The 20,562-nt window shown below is 45.8% G+C and overlaps 4 protein-coding genes across 4 annotated transcripts in view; all 4 read right to left on the bottom strand.

The window, feature by feature from the left end:
• Positions 1-7,293, bottom strand: part of OBSCN (obscurin, cytoskeletal calmodulin and titin-interacting RhoGEF) — a 108,717-nt gene extending 101,424 nt beyond the window's left edge. The window contains exons 1-2 of the mRNA XM_057540441.1: positions 7,290-7,293; positions 6,405-6,680 (exon numbers count right to left, since the gene is read on the bottom strand). Coding sequence (XP_057396424.1) covers positions 6,405-6,680; positions 7,290-7,293 — 280 coding nt within the window. The remainder of the gene's footprint in view (positions 1-6,404; positions 6,681-7,289) is intronic.
• Positions 7,294-10,260: 2,967 nt separating this feature from the next.
• Positions 10,261-10,604, bottom strand: LOC130707219 (obscurin-like; the record flags this gene model as incomplete). The annotated part of the gene is made up of 1 exon (XM_057540439.1): positions 10,261-10,604. A coding segment is annotated over one exon (318 nt), but the record flags the coding sequence as incomplete, so codon positions are not given.
• Positions 10,605-14,082: 3,478 nt separating this feature from the next.
• On the bottom strand, positions 14,083-14,526 carry LOC130707218 (obscurin-like; the record flags this gene model as incomplete). The annotated part of the gene is made up of 1 exon (XM_057540438.1): positions 14,083-14,526. A coding segment is annotated over one exon (318 nt), but the record flags the coding sequence as incomplete, so codon positions are not given.
• Positions 14,527-18,004: 3,478 nt separating this feature from the next.
• Positions 18,005-18,448, bottom strand: LOC130707217 (obscurin-like; the record flags this gene model as incomplete). Its single annotated transcript, XM_057540437.1, has 1 exon — positions 18,005-18,448. A coding segment is annotated over one exon (318 nt), but the record flags the coding sequence as incomplete, so codon positions are not given.
• Between the last annotated feature and the right edge of the window lie 2,114 nt (positions 18,449-20,562).

The raw sequence follows: 20,562 nt of genomic DNA, 5'->3' as shown, positions 1-20,562 counted from the left end.
TCCTGAGGTCATTAAATAACCTCTATTATCTGATAAAAGCTTGTTTTACCTTTCACACTGAGGTCTCTAACCTGCCTGGAGTTGGTTCTTTGTGTGCTAGGAGGTAGATTCCAGTGTTATTTTATTTTTCCATATAGTTAATGGTCTTAGTACCATTTATGAAAAGACCCTCCTTTCTCTCCACCTCAGCGCGAACTCACCATTCCATTCCCTTGGGCTATTTATCTACCTCTGCACTGAGACCCACTTGCCCAAACTGCTGTAACATAAAATGAAAGTCTTGATTTAGGTGAGAGCAAATGTCCTCATTCTGTTCTTTGACTGGCTTTTGCAATCAACTTGTCAATATTCTCACACCCAAAAGAACTATTATTTGGGGTTTAATGGGAATTGAACACTTCTAGGTCTTCCATAGATTCATATCCATTTATTTGTATCTTTTGCCTGCCTCTCTATAATATCTAGTCATTTCTCCCACAAAGTGTCTCAAGATTCTTTCTTAGACTTGGAACTGGTAAAATGACCCATCTAATGTTATTGTAACTCTTTGAAAATTTCATTTTCTAGTTTCTTGTTTCTGGTATATAGATATAGAACTGTTTTCTGTATATTATTTTTGTATGTGGTAATGTTTCCCAACTCTCTTACTAAGTGTAGTAATTAATGTTTCTAGATTTTCTAAACTGACAATCATATCATCTGTGTGTTCCAATTTCCCTCCTTACTGTGCTATAAATGTAGCATTACAGTGGTGAAAATTGGTTTCCTTGTCTTGTTCCCTACTTCAAAGGCAATGCTTTCAAGGTTTCACTTTATGTGTGATGTTAGCTAGTTTTCTCTATACTACCAATTATTAAATGAAAGAACAACCTTTTATTTATACTTTGGTAAGAATTTTATGGCAGGAATTGATGCTAAATTTTATCAAGTATTTCTCCTGGATATATGATGTTATATTTCATTGAGTATTTTTAATCTCCATTTATTGGGGAAGTAGTATCATTTTTCTTTTATTTTCTTGATGTCAATCTTTCTATACATTTTCTACTGTTCCTTGCGTTAGATAAACCTTGCACTCCTGCAATACGACTGTTCTCAGAGTGTATTTTCCTCTTGATAACCTGTTGAATTCAGTTTGCTACTATTTTGTTGAAGATATTAGCCTTGATATCATCAATAGATTAAACTGTGTTACTTCTTCATATTTACCTTGTCAGATTTTGGTATCAATGATATGTTCTACACATAAAATGAATTAGAGAGTGTATTCCATATTTCAATACTACAGAAGAATCTGTATGAACATGGAATAATTGCATTCCAGAATACTCAGCACAATTTAACAGTAGAGTGAGTGGGCTTAGACTTCTGCTGTGAGATTATTTATTATGGTTCCATTTATTTAAAACACTATCGGCTGGCAGATAAAGCTTTTGACAAAATTCAACACCCATTTATAATAAAAACCCTCCAGAAAGTAGGCATAGAGGGAACTTACCTCAACATAATAAAAGCCATATATGACAAACCCACAGCCAACATCGTTCTCAATGGTTAAAATCTGAAACCATTTCCTCTAAGATCAGAGACAAGACAAGGTTGCCCACTCTCACCACTATTATTCAACATAGTTTCGGAAGTGTTAGCCACAGCAATCAGAGAAGAAAAAGAAATAAAAGGAATCCAAATCAGAAAAGAAGAAGTAAAGCTGTCACTGTTTGCAGATGACATGATACTATACATAGAGAATCCTAAAGATGCTACCAGAAAACTACTAGACCTGATCAATGACTTTGGTAAAGTAGCAGGATACAAAATTAATGCACAGAAATCTCTTGCATTCCTATACACTAATGATGAAAAATCTGAAAGAGAAATTAAGGAAACACTCGCATTTACCATTGCAACAAAAAGAATAAAATACCTAGGAATAAACCTACCTAAGGAGACAAAAGACCTCTATGCAGAAAACTATAAGACACTGATGAAAGAAATTAAAGGTAATACAAACAGATGGAGAGGTAGACCATGTTCTTGGACTGGAAGATTCAACATTGAGAAAATGACTATACTACCCAAAGCAATCTACAGATTCAATGCAATCCCTATCAAACTACCAATGGCAGTTTTCACAGAACTAGAACAAAAATTTTCACAATTTGTATAGAAACATAAAGGACTCCGAATAGCCAAAGCAATCTTGAGAAAGAAAAACGGAGTTGGAGGAATCAGGCTCCCAGACTTCAGACTATACAACAAAGCTACAGTAATCAAGACAGTATGGTACTGACACAAAAACAGAAATATAGATCAATGGAACAGGATAGAAAGCACAGAGATAAACCCACACACATAGGGTCACCTTATTTTTGATAAAGGTGGCAAGAATATACAATGGAGAAAAGACAGCCTCTTCAATAAGTGGTGCTGGGAAAACTGGACAACTACCTGTAAAAGAATGAAATTAGAACACTCCCTAACACCATACACAAAAATAAACTCAAAATGGATTAAAGACCTAAATGGAAGGCCAGACACTATAAAACTCTTAGAGGAAAACTTAGGCAGAACACTCTATAACATAAATCACAACAAGATCCTTTTCGACCCACCTCCTAGAGAAATGGAAATAAAAACAAAAACAAACAAATGGGACCTAATGAAACTTAGAAGCTTTTGCAGAGCAAAGGAAACCATAAACAAGACGAAAACACAACCCTCAGATTTGGAGAAAATATTTGCAAATGAAGCAACTGACAAAGGATTAATCTCCAAAATTTACAAGCAGCTCATGCAGCTCAATGTCAAAAAAACAAACAACCCAATCCAAACATGGGCAGAAGACCTAAATGGACATTTCTCCAAAGAAGATATACAGATTGCCAACAAACACATGAAAGGATGCTCAACATCACTAATCATTAGAGAAATGCAAATCAAAACTACAATGAGGTATCACCTCAAACCAGTCAGAATGGCCATCATCAAAAAATCTACAAACAATGAATGCTGGAGAGGGTGTGGAGAAAAGAGAACCCTCTTGCACTGTTGGTGGGAATGTAAATTGATACAGCCACTATGGAGAACAGTATGGAGGTCCCTTAAAAAACTAAAAATAGAACTACCATATGACCCAGCAATCCCACTACTGGGTATAAACTCTGAGAAAACCATAATTCAAAAAGAGTCATGTAGTACAATGTTCATTGCAGCTCTATTTACAATAGCCAGGACATGGAAACAACCTAAGTGTCCATTGACAGATGAATGGATAAAGAAGATGTGGCACATATATACAATGGAACATTCCTCAGCCATAAAAAGAAACGAAATTGAGTTATTTGTAGTGAGGTGGATGGACCTGGAGTCTGTCATACAGAGTGAAGTAGTCAGAAAGAGAAAAACAAATACCATATGCTAAGACATATATATGGAATCTAAAAAAAGAAAAAAATGGTTCTGAAGAACCTAGGGGCAGGACAGGAATAAAGACGCAGACATAGAGAATGGACTTGAGGACATGGGGAGGGGGAAGGGTAAGCTGGGACGAAGTGAGAGAGTGGCATGGTCATATATACATTACCAGATGTAAAATAGTGGGAAGCAGCCGCATAGCACAGGGAGATCAGCTCGGTGCTTTGTGACCACCTAGAGGGGTGGGATAGGGAGGGTGGGAGGGAGGGAGACGCAAGAGGGAGGAGATATGGGGATATATGTATATGTATAGTGGATTCACTTTGTTATGAATCAGAAACTAACACACCATTGTAAAGCAATTATACTCCAGTAAAGATGTTAAAAAAAAAAAAAGATTATCGGCTGTACAACTTGTCTATTTTCCATTGTGTGAGTTTTGTCATAGTTTTCTAGGAATTGATCAATTTGTAATCCTCTGTTCTTTGTGAATTTTGTACACACCTTGCAACAAAATATGGATCTATATTTTGCTACATCTGTGTTCAGAGAGCTTACTTATCAATGTGAAAATTGCTGTCCCAGGACACCTAAAACTTTATAACACAAAATTCAGCCATGAAATAATTCCAAGTATTATTGTGTGGCCAACATTTTACCTTATTCTGCTTCAATGAATTGAAACATCTCTTACTAACAGGAACCCTCAAGTGTTCTTGCTAAAGATATAGATGACTTGCCACAAAAACCCCAGGGGACAGATATCTCATCTACCTCAGCCCTATGCAACAGGTAGACCCAGAGTAACAGACACCAAAGACCACCAATGGAGTCTGAACAAGCTAGGAAAATGTGACTAAGGATTATTACATGGAAAACAACCCATGATATAAAAGAACTGCCTCTCTCCCTCCAGGATACACCCAACAATCAATGTTTCCATGAACTTAGATGTAGAAATGTTTTCTGCATATTGACTTCTTTAAACACTAATCCTACTCAAGAATCGTACACAGTCTAAAAATTATTTCTGGGGTTCTCTGAATTGATAATCACATCATCAGCATATTCCAACTTTAGATTCATGAAAACTTTTGCCAGTGATTTTATGATCCTTCATACTTGACTCAGTGGTTAGAGTGGCCTACGTGTACTGTCACTCACATCAGGGTTTCCAGATACCCATTAACAGGGATGTTGCTGTTGCTGCTATTGTATATGTATTTTATAATATTAAAAAAAGAACACTTTTATACAGTTTGCTAAGAATATTATGGAAGGAACTGATGGTCCATTTTACCAAATTTTTGCCTCGATATAGGACGTTTAAATTTAATCAAACATTTGATTCTGTGCTCATTGAGATGATCACATTTTTTGCATTCAGTCTGTTAATGTCAAGCCTTGTATCTATTAACGTTGCCAACATTCAACCCAAGGTGCAATCCTGCAATATGACTTTCATAACTGATCTCTACCCCCTACATACATGACTGAATTCCTTTTACTAACATTTAATTTATGATTTGGGCTTTGATAATCACAATAGATACATCTGGAATTTCACTCATTCTTCCTGCCTTTCTTGTGTGGTTCTGGTATCTATGTTATATTCTGTGCATAAAAAAAGTTATGGAGTGCATCTCCTCCTTCTGTCTCTAAGACCATCTCCACAAGCATGGAATAATAGTTTTTCAGGACATTTTGTAGAGTGTACCAGAGAACTATGAGGTAGTTCTTGAGAAAATTTTTCACTATTTTTCCTACTGATTGACAAGTCATACACCTCTTTGAGTTTTCTATATCTTCTTCTGTCAGTTTCCATACAGCTGGCCAGGATTTAGTCAAACTTCACAACTTTTCAGAGCTTTTATTTTAGAACACTCTCTAATATTCTCCAAATGCCACATTTTACAGAAATGCCCAGTGGGATCTACGGTATCTATACACACCCATAAATCATCCTATGCTTGCACGGTCTCAAACAGTAATGGGTTGGCACCTAGTACTCAATGTGGGATAGCAGCCCACCCCAACTCAGCATTAAGGCTCTCTTCACACAAGATGAGAAACCTGATTTCTTAGACTGCTCATTCTTCCAGCCACGAGGCAAAGATACTCACTAACCTTTAGGAAAATACAACAAAATGAAGACTGTTTTGCCCGGCAGAGGCTGCTGCTAGTACACTAACTCCTCATTAGCAAAGCAGACTCACGGGGCAGAAGCAACTTTTTCCTTTCCATTCCTAAATTCATCAAAATAAGGCCACGGAGAACACCGACCCGCAGCATCCAAACAGTTTGAAGACAAAGACAAAATCCTATTGCATTTAAGATCACCCTAGATAGCACAGGTGACTCTATACCATTCCTCCTTTCTTTCTCCCTTTGCAAGGTAGTGATAACAAAACTTGGGCTTATCTTTTGCTACCTAAAAGCAACCGGAGCTTCCCTATCCAGGAAAAGGAAGGAAGGGCATCCCAGGAACCTGAAATCTGATCGTCAAAAGTTCACTCCTAAGATAATTCCAAGCGGGACGGTGTAACCAATATCTCCACGAATCCGGGAACAAGGAAGTTGAAACATCATCTGACAAACCGAGACCCAGCATGAGCTGACAGATGAGGGCATGTGGTAGGTGTCAGGAAAGATATACGATGGGAGGAAAGCCATATATCCCCAGGTCGACCTGAGACGCCACGCACCAGGGATGCCAGGGTCCCAACACCAGGAAAAACAGAAAGGTTCTGGGCAGGTGCTAAGACACGGTGACGAGGCCGTACCACATGGAAACAGGGGGACACAAATAGCTCCTATTCCTTCCACGCGGACCCTCTCCATCCAACCTCCCCCAGGCAAAAATGGCTATAAACGTGGGACGTGGAAGACTGGGAGGCTACAGGTGACTGAACACCAGTCTCTGGAGGCCACAAGAGAGCCCGCTCATCACCTCCAAATAGGCTAGCATAGTATCCTCCTCCAGGACTGACCTGTGACATCCAGGTGGAAGGAGACGCTCTGGCCCCCGGCCTCGCAGCTGTACTCCCCGGCGTCTGCCTTGCCCGCCTGCTGCACCACCAGCCGCTGCACTCGGCCCGTGGCCTCCACACGCACTTTCGAGCTCGAACACAGCTTTTTTCCGTCCTTGTACCACGTCACCTCCGTCTGGGCCTGGGCCACCTCGCAGCTCAGTGTGGCACTGGACCCCACCACGGCCTGAACTTCACTGCGTGCCGGCTGCTCCTTGGCAAACACCACCTTGGGCTCTGGGGACAGCAAAGGATACACGGGTCAAGGACACCATGTCAGTCAGGAAGGCAGCCCTGGGCAAAGAAGACCTGAGTGAGGACCCGAGGGCCAGGCGGGTGTGAGGGGTGCGGAGGTGAGGCGGGGGCCAAGCTGGAAATTTCTCCAGTCTCTGCACCAGGCTTATTCCCTGCTGAAGTCCTCCTGCCTTTCTCAGCGACAAGTAACACAAGTGATGCATTCTCACCCGGGTCCCCGTGAGCTGGTCTGGGGGGTGGGGGGTTGGGGGAGGGTGCGCTTTTGGAAGAGACTTCTCCCCTGCTCATGGCATCTGCACGGTCACACCCTCATGTTCCCAAACCTCCCCACGTGGGGCCACAGTCTTCTCCATACGCCTAAGCAGGGAACTTTGCACCTGCAGTCCAGGCAAATCACTGAGGCTCGGCGCCCTGGCCTACACTTAGGATGGTCACCTTGTGACAAGCTGGAGGGAGTGCTGGCACCTCCCCGGGGCTTTCTTTTCCCTTGTCTGAGGAATAAAGAAGCTGAGCACCTTTTCCCTTACAACTGGGGTCCCCATTGCTCTTTTGTTCTTCCTGGTGACACTATGCAAATTTTTGCCCACTCACCCATAGTAGGCTCTCTCTTCTCTCCATTCATCTCTAGGCACTCTTTATGCATTGAAAGACTACAGGAGGACAGATTGCTAGCTTTCAAGGTTATTCCCAACTGAGGGACTCGCACTTTCACTTTGTGATCGAGTCCTCCGATGAATCAAAGTTTTTACCTTCAAGAGTGTCACCAATGTCCATTTCAGCCCTTTCAGTTTGGAGCACTTGTGTTCCATTTAAGAAAACTTCCTTTACCTTCGGTCTTTAAGGAAACCACGGTATTGCCGGACTCTTTTTTGCTTTGCACCTTTTAACACTGAGGTTTCTAACCCACCACGAGTATACTTTTTTGTGTGGTGTGAATTGTCAGTACACTTTGATTTTTCCCTATGGGTAAGTGGTCCAAGCACTATTTATGAAGACAACATCCCTCCTCGACTTCTCGAAGAGACAGCACAGTAACAGATGAAATTGTGGCGGAGGGGAGGGGGCTGGGAGGGGGGCAGGAGGGGGGATTTGTCCGTGGTGGTGCAGGAAACCATTGCTGCAAGGAGCTCTTTCTGACCTCACTACTACGTTCCTCTGATGCGGTAAGTATAGCCGCACTGGGCTCCCCTTATCTTGAAAACTATATAGCCTCACGATAATTCTTGACAACGGCTCACAGGAAGTGCTCCCACCGTGCTTCTTCAAGCAAATAGCATATTGGCTGTACCTTGCCTTTAGAATCTGCCTGCTATTCTACCATCCGACCACCCAAAACACAAATTTCGTTCGATTTTCATTGTTAAGCAACATCTTTGATTTTTCTCCTCAGATTACTGTCCATCGATTGAAACCTCTGACTCTCTCTCAACAATGTGTAATAATTTCCCCACATAGTCTCATAGCAACTTTGATCAGACCTGGAATTAGAAACATGATACAATTGTGCCATTTTCACTCTTTCACAAAAGGTTCACTTTCCAAGCGTTTCTCGCCAGGACTTAGCTGTGGAAATGTCTTCTGCATGTTGATTCTCTTCCACCCTAGTCTTACTCAACAATCGTACACAGCCTAATAATTCATCCATCGGATTGTCTGAGTTGATAATCACATCATCAGCAAATTCTACCTTGAGTTTTTCTAAACCCTTTGCCAGGGATTTTATGCTCCTCCTCACTCCACTCAGTGGTGACAGTGGCCCACTGTACAGCATTCTCCCTCTCATCAAAGATTTCCGGGGATACGTTCAGTGAGATGCTGCTCTTGTTGTTGCTGTTGTTGTTGTTGGAGGAATTTTATTATAACGTGACAAAAAGAACACTGTTGTACACTATGATAAGAATTATGTGGCAGGAACTGGTGCTCAGTTTTATCACACTTTTTGCCTGGATTTCGGACGATCAAGTTGCATCTACCATTTGATTCTCTACTCGTTCAGAGGGCCACATCCTTTGCATTCAAACTCTTAATGCCAAGCTTTATATCTATTGACTTTGCCAACCTTGAACACAACGTGCAATCCTGGACTACGACTCTCATCACTGGTCTCCACCCCGTAGAGGCACGGCTGAATTCCTGTTGCTGACATTTCATTTATGATTTTGGCTGTGACATTCGCAGTCCATACGTCTGGAATGTCATTCATCATTCCTGCCTTTCTTCTGCGATTCTGATATGCACCGATGTTATGTTCTGAACTTAAAGAGAATTATGAGGCGTACCACCTTTTTCTATCTCTAAGACCATCTCCACAAGCATGGAATAACACTTTTCCAGCATATTTTGTAGACTCTACCAGAGAACTACAAGGTAGTTCCTGGGAATATTTTTCATTACTGGTCCTACTGATTGACAAGTCATACAACTCTTTGAGTTTTCTATATCTTCTTCTGTCAGTTTTCATACAGTTGCCCAGGATTTCGTCAAACTTCACAACTGTTCAAAGCTTTTATCTTAGAACACTCTCCAATATACTCCGAAAGCCACATTTTACAGAAATGCCCCGTGGGATCTGGGATATCTATACACACCCATGAATCATCCTATGCTCGCACGGTCTCAAACAGTTATGGGTGGGCACCTAGGAGTCAATGTGGAATGGGAGCCCACCCCTACTCAGCATGAAGGCTCTCTCCACAGAAGACGAGTAACCTGATTTCTTAGACTGCCTTATGTTCCAGCCACGAGGCAGAGACACTCACTAACCTTTAGGAAAATGCAACGAAATAAAGACTGCTTTGCCAGTGAGAGTCTGCTGCTACTACATTAACTGCTCATTAGCAAAGCAGACTGACGGGGCAGAAGTCACTTTTCCCTTTCTGTTCCTAAATTCATCAATTTGATGCCACAGGGAATAGTGACCTGCAGCATCCAAACTGTTTGAAGACAAAGGCAAAATCCTATTGCCTTTAAGAAGATCACCCTAAATAGCACAGGTGACTCTATTCCAATCCTCCTTTCCTTCTCCCTTTGCAAGATCGTGACAACAAAACTTGGGCCTATCTTCTGCTACCTACAGGCAACCGGAGCTTACTTATCCAGGAAATTGAAGGAACAGCATCCCAGACACCTCCAATCTGATCATCCAAAGTTCACTGCTAAGAAAATTCCAAGCAGGCCTGTGTGGCCAATATCTCAACTAATCCGCAATCAATGACATTGAAACCCCATCTGGCAAACTGAGACCCGGCAGGAGCCATGTGGTAGATGTCAGGAAAGACGTACCATGGGAGGAAAGTCACATATCCCCAGGCCTACCTCAGACCCCACGCATCAGGGAGAGCCAGGGTCCCGACACCAGGAACAACAGGAAGGCTCTGGGCAGGTGCTAAGACACTGTGACTGAGCCTTACCACATGGAAACAGCTGGACACAAATGGCCCCTCTTCCTTCCACGCCCACCCTCTCCATCCTACCACCCCCAGGCAAAAATGGCTATGAACGTGGGACGTGGAAGACTGGGAGGCTACAGGAGAGTGAACACCAGTCTGTGGAGGCCGCAAGACAGTCCCCTCGTCACCTCCAAATAGGCTAGCTTAGTATCCTCCTCCAGGACTGACCTGTGACATCCAGGTGGAAGGAGACACTCTGGCCCCCGGCCTCGCAGCTGTACTCCCCGGCGTCTGCCTTGCCCGCCTGCTGCACCACCAGCCGCCGCCCTCGGCCCGAGGCCTCCACACGCACTTTCGAGCTCGAACTCAGCTTCTTTCCGTCCTTGTACCACGTCACCTCCGTCTGGGCCTGGGCCACCTCGCAGCTCAGCGTGGCACTGGCCCCCGCCACGGCCTGCACTTCACTGCGTGCCGGCTGCTCCTTGGCAAACACCACCTTGGGCTCTGGGGACAGGGAGGGATACACGGGTCAAGGACACCATCTCAGTCAGGAAGGCAGCCCCGGGCAAAGGAGACCTGAGTGGGGAGCAGAGGGCCAGGCGGGTGCGAAGGGTGCGGAGGTGAGGCGGGGGCCAAGCTGGAAATTTCTCCAGGCTCTGCACCAGGCGTGTGCCCTGCAGACGTCCCCCTGCCTTTCTCAGCGACAAGTCACACAAGTGATGCATTCTCACCCGGGTCCGGGTCCGTGTGAGCTGGTCCGGGAGGTGGGGGGGTTGGGGGAGGGTGCGCTTTTGGAAGAGACTTCTCCCCTGCTCGTGGCATCTGCAGGGTCCCACCCTCGTGTTCCCAAACCTTCCCACGTGGGGCCACAGTCTTCTCCATACGCCTAAGCAGGGAACTTTGCACCTGCAGTCCAGGCAAATCACTGAGGCTCGGCGCCCTGGCCTACACTTAGGATGGTCACCTTGTGACAAGCTGGAGGGAGTGCTGGCACCTCCCCATGGCTTTCTTTTCCCTTGTCTGAGGAATAAAGAAGCTGAGCACCTTTTCCCTTACAACTGGGGTCCCCATTGCTCTTTTGTTCTTCCTGGTGACACTATGCAAATTTTTGCCCACTCACCCATAGTAGGCTCTCTCTTCTCTCCATTCATCTCTAGGCACTCTTTATGCATTGAAAGACTACAGAAGGACAGATTGCTAGCTTTCAAGGTTATTCCCAACTGAGGGACTCGCACTTTCACTTTGTGATCGAGTCCTCCGATGAATCAAAGTTTTTACCTTCAAGAGTGTCACCAATGTCCATTTCAGCCCTTTCAGTTTGGAGCATTGGTGTTCCATTTAAGAAATCTTCCTTTACCTTCGGTCTTTAAAGAAACCACGGTATCGCCGGACTCTTTTTTTGGTTTGTACCTTTTAACACTGAGGTTTCTAACCCACCACGAGTGTACTTTTGTGTGTGGTGTGAATTGTCAGTACACTTTAATTTTTCCCTATGGGTAAGTGGTCCAGGCACTATTTATGAAGACAACATCCCTCCTCGACTTCTCGAAGAGACAGCACAGTAACAGATGAAATTGTGGCGGAGGGGAGGGGGCTGGGAGGGGGGCAGGAGGGGGGATTTGTCCGTGGTGGTGCAGGAAACCATTGCTGCAAGGAGCTCTTTCTGACCTCACTACTACGTTCCTCTGATGCGGTAAGTATAGCCACACTTGGATCCCCTTATCTTGAAAACTATATAGCCTCACGATAATTCTTGACAACGGCTCACAGGAAGTGCTCCCACCGTGCTTCTTCAAGCAAATAGCATATTGGCTGTACCTTGCCTTTGGAATCTGCCTGCTATTCTACCATCCGACCACCCAAAACACAAATTTCGTTCGATTTTCATTGTTAAGCAACATCTTTGATTTTTCTCCTCAGATTACTGTCCATCGATTGAAACCTCTGACTCTCTCTCAACAATGTGTAATAATTTCCCCACATAGTCTCATAGCAACTTTGATCAGACCTGGAATTAGAAACATGATACAATTGTGCCATTTTCACTCTTTCACAAAAGGTTCACTTTCCAAGCGTTTCTCGCCAGGACTTAGCTGTGGAAATGTCTTCTGCATGTTGATTCTCTTCCACCCTAGTCTTACTCAACAATCGTACACAGCCTAATAATTCATCCATCGGATTGCCTGAGTTGATAATCACATCATCAGCAAATTCTACCTTGAGTTTTTCTAAACCCTTTGCCAGGGATTTTATGCTCCTCCTCACTCCACTCAGTGGTGACAGTGGCCCACTGTACAGTATTCTCCCTCACTTCAAAGATTTCCGGGGACACGTTCAGTGGGATGCTGCTCTTGTTGTTGCTGTTGTTGTTGTTGGAGGAATTTTATTATAACGTGACAAAAAGAACACTGTTGTACACTATGATAAGAATTATGTGGCAGGAACTGGTGCTCAGTTTTATCACACTTTTTGCCTGGATTTCGGACGATCAAGTTGCATCTACCGTTTGATTCTCTACTCCTTCAGAGGGCCACATCCTTCTGCATTCAATCTCTTAATGCCAAGCTTTATATCTATTCACTTTGACAACCTTGAACACAACGTGCAATCCTGGACTATACGACTCTCATCACTGGTCTCCACCCCGTGGAGGCACGGCTGAATTCCTGTTGCTGACAGTTCATTTATGATTTTGGCAGTGACATTCGCAATACATACGTCTGGAATGTCAGTCATCCTTCCTGCCTTTCTTCTGCGATTCTGGTGTGCATCGCTGTTATGTTCTGAACTTAAAGAGAGTTATGGAGTGTACCACCTTTTTCTATCTCTAAGACCATCTCCACAAGCATGGAATAACACTTTTCCAGCATATTTTGTAGACTCTACCAGAGAACTACAAGGTAGTTCCTGGGAATATTTTTCATTACTGGTCCTACTGATTGACAAGTCATACAACTCTTTGAGTTTTCTATATCTTCTTCTGTCAGTTTTCATACAGTTGCCCAGGATTTCGTCAAACTTCACAACTGTTCAAAGCTTTTATCTTAGAACACTCTCCAATATACTCCGAAAGCCACATTTTACAGAAATGCCCCGTGGGATCTGGGATATCTATACACACCCATGAATCATCCTATGCTCGCACGGTCTCAAACAGTTATGGGTGGGCACCTAGGAGTCAATGTGGAATGGGAGCCCACCCCTACTCAGCATGAAGGCTCTCTCCACAGAAGACGAGTAACCTGATTTCTTAGACTGCCTTATGTTCCAGCCACGAGGCAGAGACACTCACTAACCTTTAGGAAAATGCAACGAAATAAAGACTGCTTTGCCAGTGAGAGTCTGCTGCTACTACATTAACTGCTCATTAGCAAAGCAGACTGACGGGGCAGAAGTGACTTTTCCCTTTCTGTTCCTAAATTCATCAATTTGATGCCACAGGGAATAGTGACCTGCAGCATCCAAACTGTTTGAAGACAAAGGCAAAATCCTATTGCCTTTAAGAAGATCACCCTAAATAGCACAGGTGACTCTATTCCAATCCTCCTTTCCTTCTCCCTTTGCAAGATCGTGACAACAAAACTTGGGCCTATCTTCTGCTACCTACAGGCAACCGGAGCTTACTTATCCAGGAAATTGAAGGAACAGCATCCCAGACACCTCCAATCTGATCATCCAAAGTTCACTGCTAAGAAAATTCCAAGCAGGCCTGTGTGGCCAATATCTCAACTAATCCGCAATCAATGACATTGAAACCCCATCTGGCAAACTGAGACCCGGCAGGAGCCATGTGGTAGATGTCAGGAAAGACGTACCATGGGAGGAAAGTCACATATCCCCAGGCCTACCTCAGACCCCACGCATCAGGGAGAGCCAGGGTCCCGACACCAGGAACAACAGGAAGGCTCTGGGCAGGTGCTAAGACACTGTGACTGAGCCTTACCACATGGAAACAGCTGGACACAAATGGCCCCTCTTCCTTCCACGCCCACCCTCTCCATCCTACCACCCCCAGGCAAAAATGGCTATAAACGTGGGACGTGGAAGACTGGGAGGCTACAGGAGAGTGAACACCAGTCTGTGGAGGCCGCAAGACAGTCCCCTCGTCACCTCCAAATAGGCTAGCTTAGTATCCTCCTCCAGGACTGACCTGTGACATCCAGGTGGAAGGAGACACTCTGGCCCCCGGCCTCGCAGCTGTACTCCCCGGCGTCTGCCTTGCCCGCCTGCTGCACCACCAGCCGCCGCCCTCGGCCCGAGGCCTCCACACGCACTTTCGAGCTCGAACTCAGCTTCTTTCCGTCCTTGTACCACGTCACCTCCGTCTGGGCCTGGGCCACCTCGCAGCTCAGCGTGGCACTGGCCCCCGCCACGGCCTGCACTTCACTGCGTGCCGGCTGCTCCTTGGCAAACACCACCTTGGGCTCTGGGGACAGGGAGGGATACACGGGTCAAGGACACCATCTCAGTCAGGAAGGCAGCCCCGGGCAAAGGAGACCTGAGTGGGGAGCAGAGGGCCAGGCGGGTGCGAAGGGTGCGGAGGTGCGGCGGGGGCCAAGCTGGAAATTTCTCCAGGCTCTGCACCAGGCGTGTGCCCTGCAGACGTCCCCCTGCCTTTCTCAGCGACAAGTCACACAAGTGATGCATTCTCACCCGGGTCCGGGTCCGTGTGAGCTGGTCCGGGAGGTGGGGGGGTTGGGGGAGGGTGCGCTTTTGGAAGAGACTTCTCCCCTGCTCGTGGCATCTGCAGGGTCCCACCCTCGTGTTCCCAAACCTTCCCACGTGGGGCCACAGTCTTCTCCATACGCCTACGCAGGGAACTTTGCACCTGCAGTCCAGGCAAATCACTGAGGCTCGGCGCCCTGGCCTACACTTAGGATGGTCACCTTGTGACAAGCTGGAGGGAGTGCTGGCACCTCCCCGGGGCTTTCTTTTCCCTTGTCTGAGGAATAAAGAAGCTGAGCACCTTTTCCCTTACAACTGGGGTCCCCATTGCTCTTTTGTTCTTCCTGGTGACACTATGCAAATTTTTGCCCACTCACCCATAGTAGGCTCTCTCTTCTCTCCATTCATCTCTAGGCACTCTTTATGCATTGAAAGACTACAGGAGGACAGATTGCTAGCTTTCAAGGTTATTCCCAACTGAGGGACTCGCACTTTCACTTTGTGATCGAGTCCTCCGATGAATCAAAGTTTTTACCTTCAAGAGTGTCACCAATGTCCATTTCAGCCCTTTCAGTTTGGAGCATTGGTGTTCCATTTAAGAAATCTTCCTTTACCTTCGGTCTTTAAAGAAACCACGGTATCGCCGGACTCTTTTTTTGCTTTGTACCTTTTAACACTGAGGTTTCTAACCCACCACGAGTGTACTTTTGTGTGTGGTGTGAATTGTCAGTACACTTTAATTTTTCCCTATGGGTAAGTGGTCCAGGCACTATTTATGAAGACAACATCCCTCCTCGACTTCTCGAAGAGACAGCACAGTAACAGATGAAATTGTGGCGGAGGGGAGGGGGCTGGGAGGGGGGCAGGAGGGGGGATTTGTCCGTGGTGGTGCAGGAAACCATTGCTGCAAGGAGCTCTTTCTGACCTCACTACTACGTTCCTCTGATGCGGTAAGTATAGCCACACTTGGATCCCCTTATCTTGAAAACTATATAGCCTCACGATAATTCTTGACAACGGCTCACAGGAAGTGCTCCCACCGTGCTTCTTCAAGCAAATAGCATATTGGCTGTACCTTGCCTTTGGAATCTGCCTGCTATTCTACCATCCGACCACCCAAAACACAAATTTCGTTCGATTTTCATTGTTAAGCAACATCTTTGATTTTTCTCCTCAGATTACTGTCCATCGATTGAAACCTCTGACTCTCTCTCAACAATGTGTAATAATTTCCCCACATAGTCTCATAGCAACTTTGATCAGACCTGGAATTAGAAACATGATACAATTGTGCCATTTTCACTCTTTCACAAAAGGTTCACTTTCCAAGCGTTTCTCGCCAGGACTTAGCTGTGGAAATGTCTTCTGCATGTTGATTCTCTTCCACCCTAGTCTTACTCAACAATCGTACACAGCCTAATAATTCATCCATCGGATTGCCTGAGTTGATAATCACATCATCAGCAAATTCTACCTTGAGTTTTTCTAAACCCTTTGCCAGGGATTTTATGCTCCTCCTCACTCCACTCAGTGGTGACAGTGGCCCACTGTACAGTATTCTCCCTCACTTCAAAGATTTCCGGGGACACGTTCAGTGGGATGCTGCTCTTGTTGTTGCTGTTGTTGTTGTTGGAGGAATTTTATTATAACGTGACAAAAAGAACACTGTTGTACACTATGATAAGAATTATGTGGCAGGAACTGGTGCTCAGTTTTATCACACTTTTTGCCTGGATTTCGGACGATCAAGTTGCATCTACCGTTTGATTCTCTACTCCTTCAGAGGGCCACATCCTTCTGCATTCAATCTCTTAATGCCAAGCTTTATATCTATTCACTTTGACAACCTTGAACACAACGTGCAATCCTGGACTATACGACTCTCATCACTGGTCTCCACCCCGTGGAGGCACGGCTGAATTCCTGTTGCTGACAGTTCATTTATGATTTTGGCAGTGACATTCGCAATACATACGTCTGGAATGTCAGTCATCCTTCCTGCCTTTCTTCTGCGATTCTGGTGTGCATCGCTGTTATGTTCTGAACTTAAAGAGAGTTATGGAGTGTACCACCTTTTTCTATCTCTAAGACCATCTCCACAAGCATGGAATAACACTTTTCCAGCATATTTTGTAGACTCTACCAGAGAACTACAAGGTAGTTCCTGGGAATATTTTTCATTACTGGTCCTACTGATTGACAAGTCATACAACTCTTTGAGTTTTCTATATCTTCTTCTGTCAGTTTTCATACAGTTGCCCAGGATTTCGTCAAACTTCACAACTGTTCAAAGCTTTTATCTTAGAACACTCTCCAATATACTCCGAAAGCCACATTTTACAGAAATGCCCCGTGGGATCTGGGATATCTATACACACCCATGAATCATCCTATGCTCGCACAGTCTCAAACAGTTATGGGTGGGCACCTAGGAGTCAATGTGGAATGGGAGCCCACCCCTACTCAGCATGAAGGCTCTCTCCACAGAAGACGAGTAACCTGATTTCTTAGACTGCCTTATGTTCCAGCCACGAGGCAGAGACACTCACTAACCTTTAGGAAAATGCAACGAAATAAAGACTGCTTTGCCAGTGAGAGTCTGCTGCTACTACATTAACTGCTCATTAGCAAAGCAGACTGACGGGGCAGAAGTGACTTTTCCCTTTCTGTTCCTAAATTCATCAATTTGATGCCACAGGGAATAGTGACCTGCAGCATCCAAACTGTTTGAAGACAAAGGCAAAATCCTATTGCCTTTAAGAAGATCACCCTAAATAGCACAGGTGACTCTATTCCAATCCTCCTTTCCTTCTCCCTTTGCAAGATCGTGACAACAAAACTTGGGCCTATCTTCTGCTACCTACAGGCAACCGGAGCTTACTTATCCAGGAAATTGAAGGAACAGCATCCCAGACACCTCCAATCTGATCATCCAAAGTTCACTGCTAAGAAAATTCCAAGCAGGCCTGTGTGGCCAATATCTCAACTAATCCGCAATCAATGACATTGAAACCCCATCTGGCAAACTGAGACCCGGCAGGAGCCATGTGGTAGATGTCAGGAAAGACGTACCATGGGAGGAAAGTCACATATCCCCAGGCCTACCTCAGACCCCACGCATCAGGGAGAGCCAGGGTCCCGACACCAGGAACAACAGGAAGGCTCTGGGCAGGTGCTAAGACACTGTGACTGAGCCTTACCACATGGAAACAGCTGGACACAAATGGCCCCTCTTCCTTCCACGCCCACCCTCTCCATCCTACCACCCCCAGGCAAAAATGGCTATAAACGTGGGACGTGGAAGACTGGGAGGCTACAGGAGAGTGAACACCAGTCTGTGGAGGCCGCAAGACAGTCCCCTCGTCACCTCCAAATAGGCTAGCTTAGTATCCTCCTCCAGGACTGACCTGTGACATCCAGGTGGAAGGAGACACTCTGGCCCCCGGCCTCGCAGCTGTACTCCCCGGCGTCTGCCTTGCCCGCCTGCTGCACCACCAGCCGCCGCCCTCGGCCCGAGGCCTCCACACGCACTTTCGAGCTCGAACTCAGCTTCTTTCCGTCCTTGTACCACGTCACCTCCGTCTGGGCCTGGGCCACCTCGCAGCTCAGCGTGGCACTGGCCCCCGCCACGGCCTGCACTTCACTGCGTGCCGGCTGCTCCTTGGCAAACACCACCTTGGGCTCTGGGGACAGGGAGGGATACACGGGTCAAGGACACCATCTCAGTCAGGAAGGCAGCCCCGGGCAAAGGAGACCTGAGTGGGGAGCAGAGGGCCAGGCGGGTGCGAAGGGTGCGGAGGTGCGGCGGGGGCCAAGCTGGAAATTTCTCCAGGCTCTGCACCAGGCGTGTGCCCTGCAGACGTCCCCCTGCCTTTCTCAGCGACAAGTCACACAAGTGATGCATTCTCACCCGGGTCCGGGTCCGTGTGAGCTGGTCCGGGAGGTGGGGGGGTTGGGGGAGGGTGCGCTTTTGGAAGAGACTTCTCCCCTGCTCGTGGCATCTGCAGGGTCCCACCCTCGTGTTCCCAAACCTTCCCACGTGGGGCCACAGTCTTCTCCATACGCCTACGCAGGGAACTTTGCACCTGCAGTCCAGGCAAATCACTGAGGCTCGGCGCCCTGGCCTACACTTAGGATGGTCACCTTGTGACAAGCTGGAGGGAGTGCTGGCACCTCCCCGGGGCTTTCTTTTCCCTTGTCTGAGGAATAAAGAAGCTGAGCACCTTTTCCCTTACAACTGGGGTCCCCATTGCTCTTTTGTTCTTCCTGGTGACACTATGCAAATTTTTGCCCACTCACCCATAGTAGGCTCTCTCTTCTCTCCATTCATCTCTAGGCACTCTTTATGCATTGAAAGACTACAGGAGGACAGATTGCTAGCTTTCAAGGTTATTCCCAACTGAGGGACTCGCACTTTCACTTTGTGATCGAGTCCTCCGATGAATCAAAGTTTTTACCTTCAAGAGTGTCACCAATGTCCATTTCAGCCCTTTCAGTTTGGAGCATTGGTGTTCCATTTAAGAAATCTTCCTTTACCTTCGGTCTTTAAAGAAACCACGGTATCGCCGGACTCTTTTTTTGCTTTGTACCTTTTAACACTGAGGTTTCTAACCCACCACGAGTGTACTTTTGTGTGTGGTGTGAATTGTCAGTACACTTTAATTTTTCCCTATGGGTAAGTGGTCCAGGCACTATTTATGAAGACAACATCCCTCCTCGACTTCTCGAAGAGACAGCACAGTAACAGATGAAATTGTGGCGGAGGGGAGGGGGCTGGGAGGGGGGCAGGAGGGGGGATTTGTCCGTGGTGGTGCAGGAAACCATTGCTGCAAGGAGCTCTTTCTGACCTCACTACTACGTTCCTCTGATGCGGTAAGTATAGCCACACTTGGATCCCCTTATCTTGAAAACTATATAGCCTCACGATAATTCTTGACAACGGCTCACAGGAAGTGCTCCCACCGTGCTTCTTCAAGCAAATAGCATATTGGCTGTACCTTGCCTTTGGAATCTGCCTGCTATTCTACCATCCGACCACCCAAAACACAAATTTCGTTCGATTTTCATTGTTAAGCAACATCTTTGATTTTTCTCCTCAGATTACTGTCCATCGATTGAAACCTCTGACTCTCTCTCAACAATGTGTAATAATTTCCCCACATAGTCTCATAGCAACTTTGATCAGACCTGGAATTAGAAACATGATACAATTGTGCCATTTTCACTCTTTCACAAAAGGTTCACTTTCCAAGCGTTTCTCGCCAGGACTTAGCTGTGGAAATGTCTTCTGCATGTTGATTCTCTTCCACCCTAGTCTTACTCAACAATCGTACACAGCCTAATAATTCATCCATCGGATTGCCTGAGTTGATAATCACATCATCAGCAAATTCTACCTTGAGTTTTTCTAAACCCTTTGCCAGGGATTTTATGCTCCTCCTCACTCCACTCAGTGGTGACAGTGGCCCACTGTACAGTATTCTCCCTCACTTCAAAGATTTCCGGGGACACGTTCAGTGGGATGCTGCTCTTGTTGTTGCTGTTGTTGTTGTTGGAGGAATTTTATTATAACGTGACAAAAAGAACACTGTTGTACACTATGATAAGAATTATGTGGCAGGAACTGGTGCTCAGTTTTATCACACTTTTTGCCTGGATTTCGGACGATCAAGTTGCATCTACCGTTTGATTCTCTACTCCTTCAGAGGGCCACATCCTTCTGCATTCAATCTCTTAATGCCAAGCTTTATATCTATTCACTTTGACAACCTTGAACACAACGTGCAATCCTGGACTATACGACTCTCATC

Source organism: Balaenoptera acutorostrata, chromosome 2, assembly GCF_949987535.1.
Source record: "Balaenoptera acutorostrata chromosome 2, mBalAcu1.1, whole genome shotgun sequence".
NCBI lineage: Eukaryota > Metazoa > Chordata > Mammalia > Artiodactyla > Balaenopteridae > Balaenoptera > Balaenoptera acutorostrata.
This window is presented reverse-complemented; position numbering and strand designations above follow the sequence as displayed.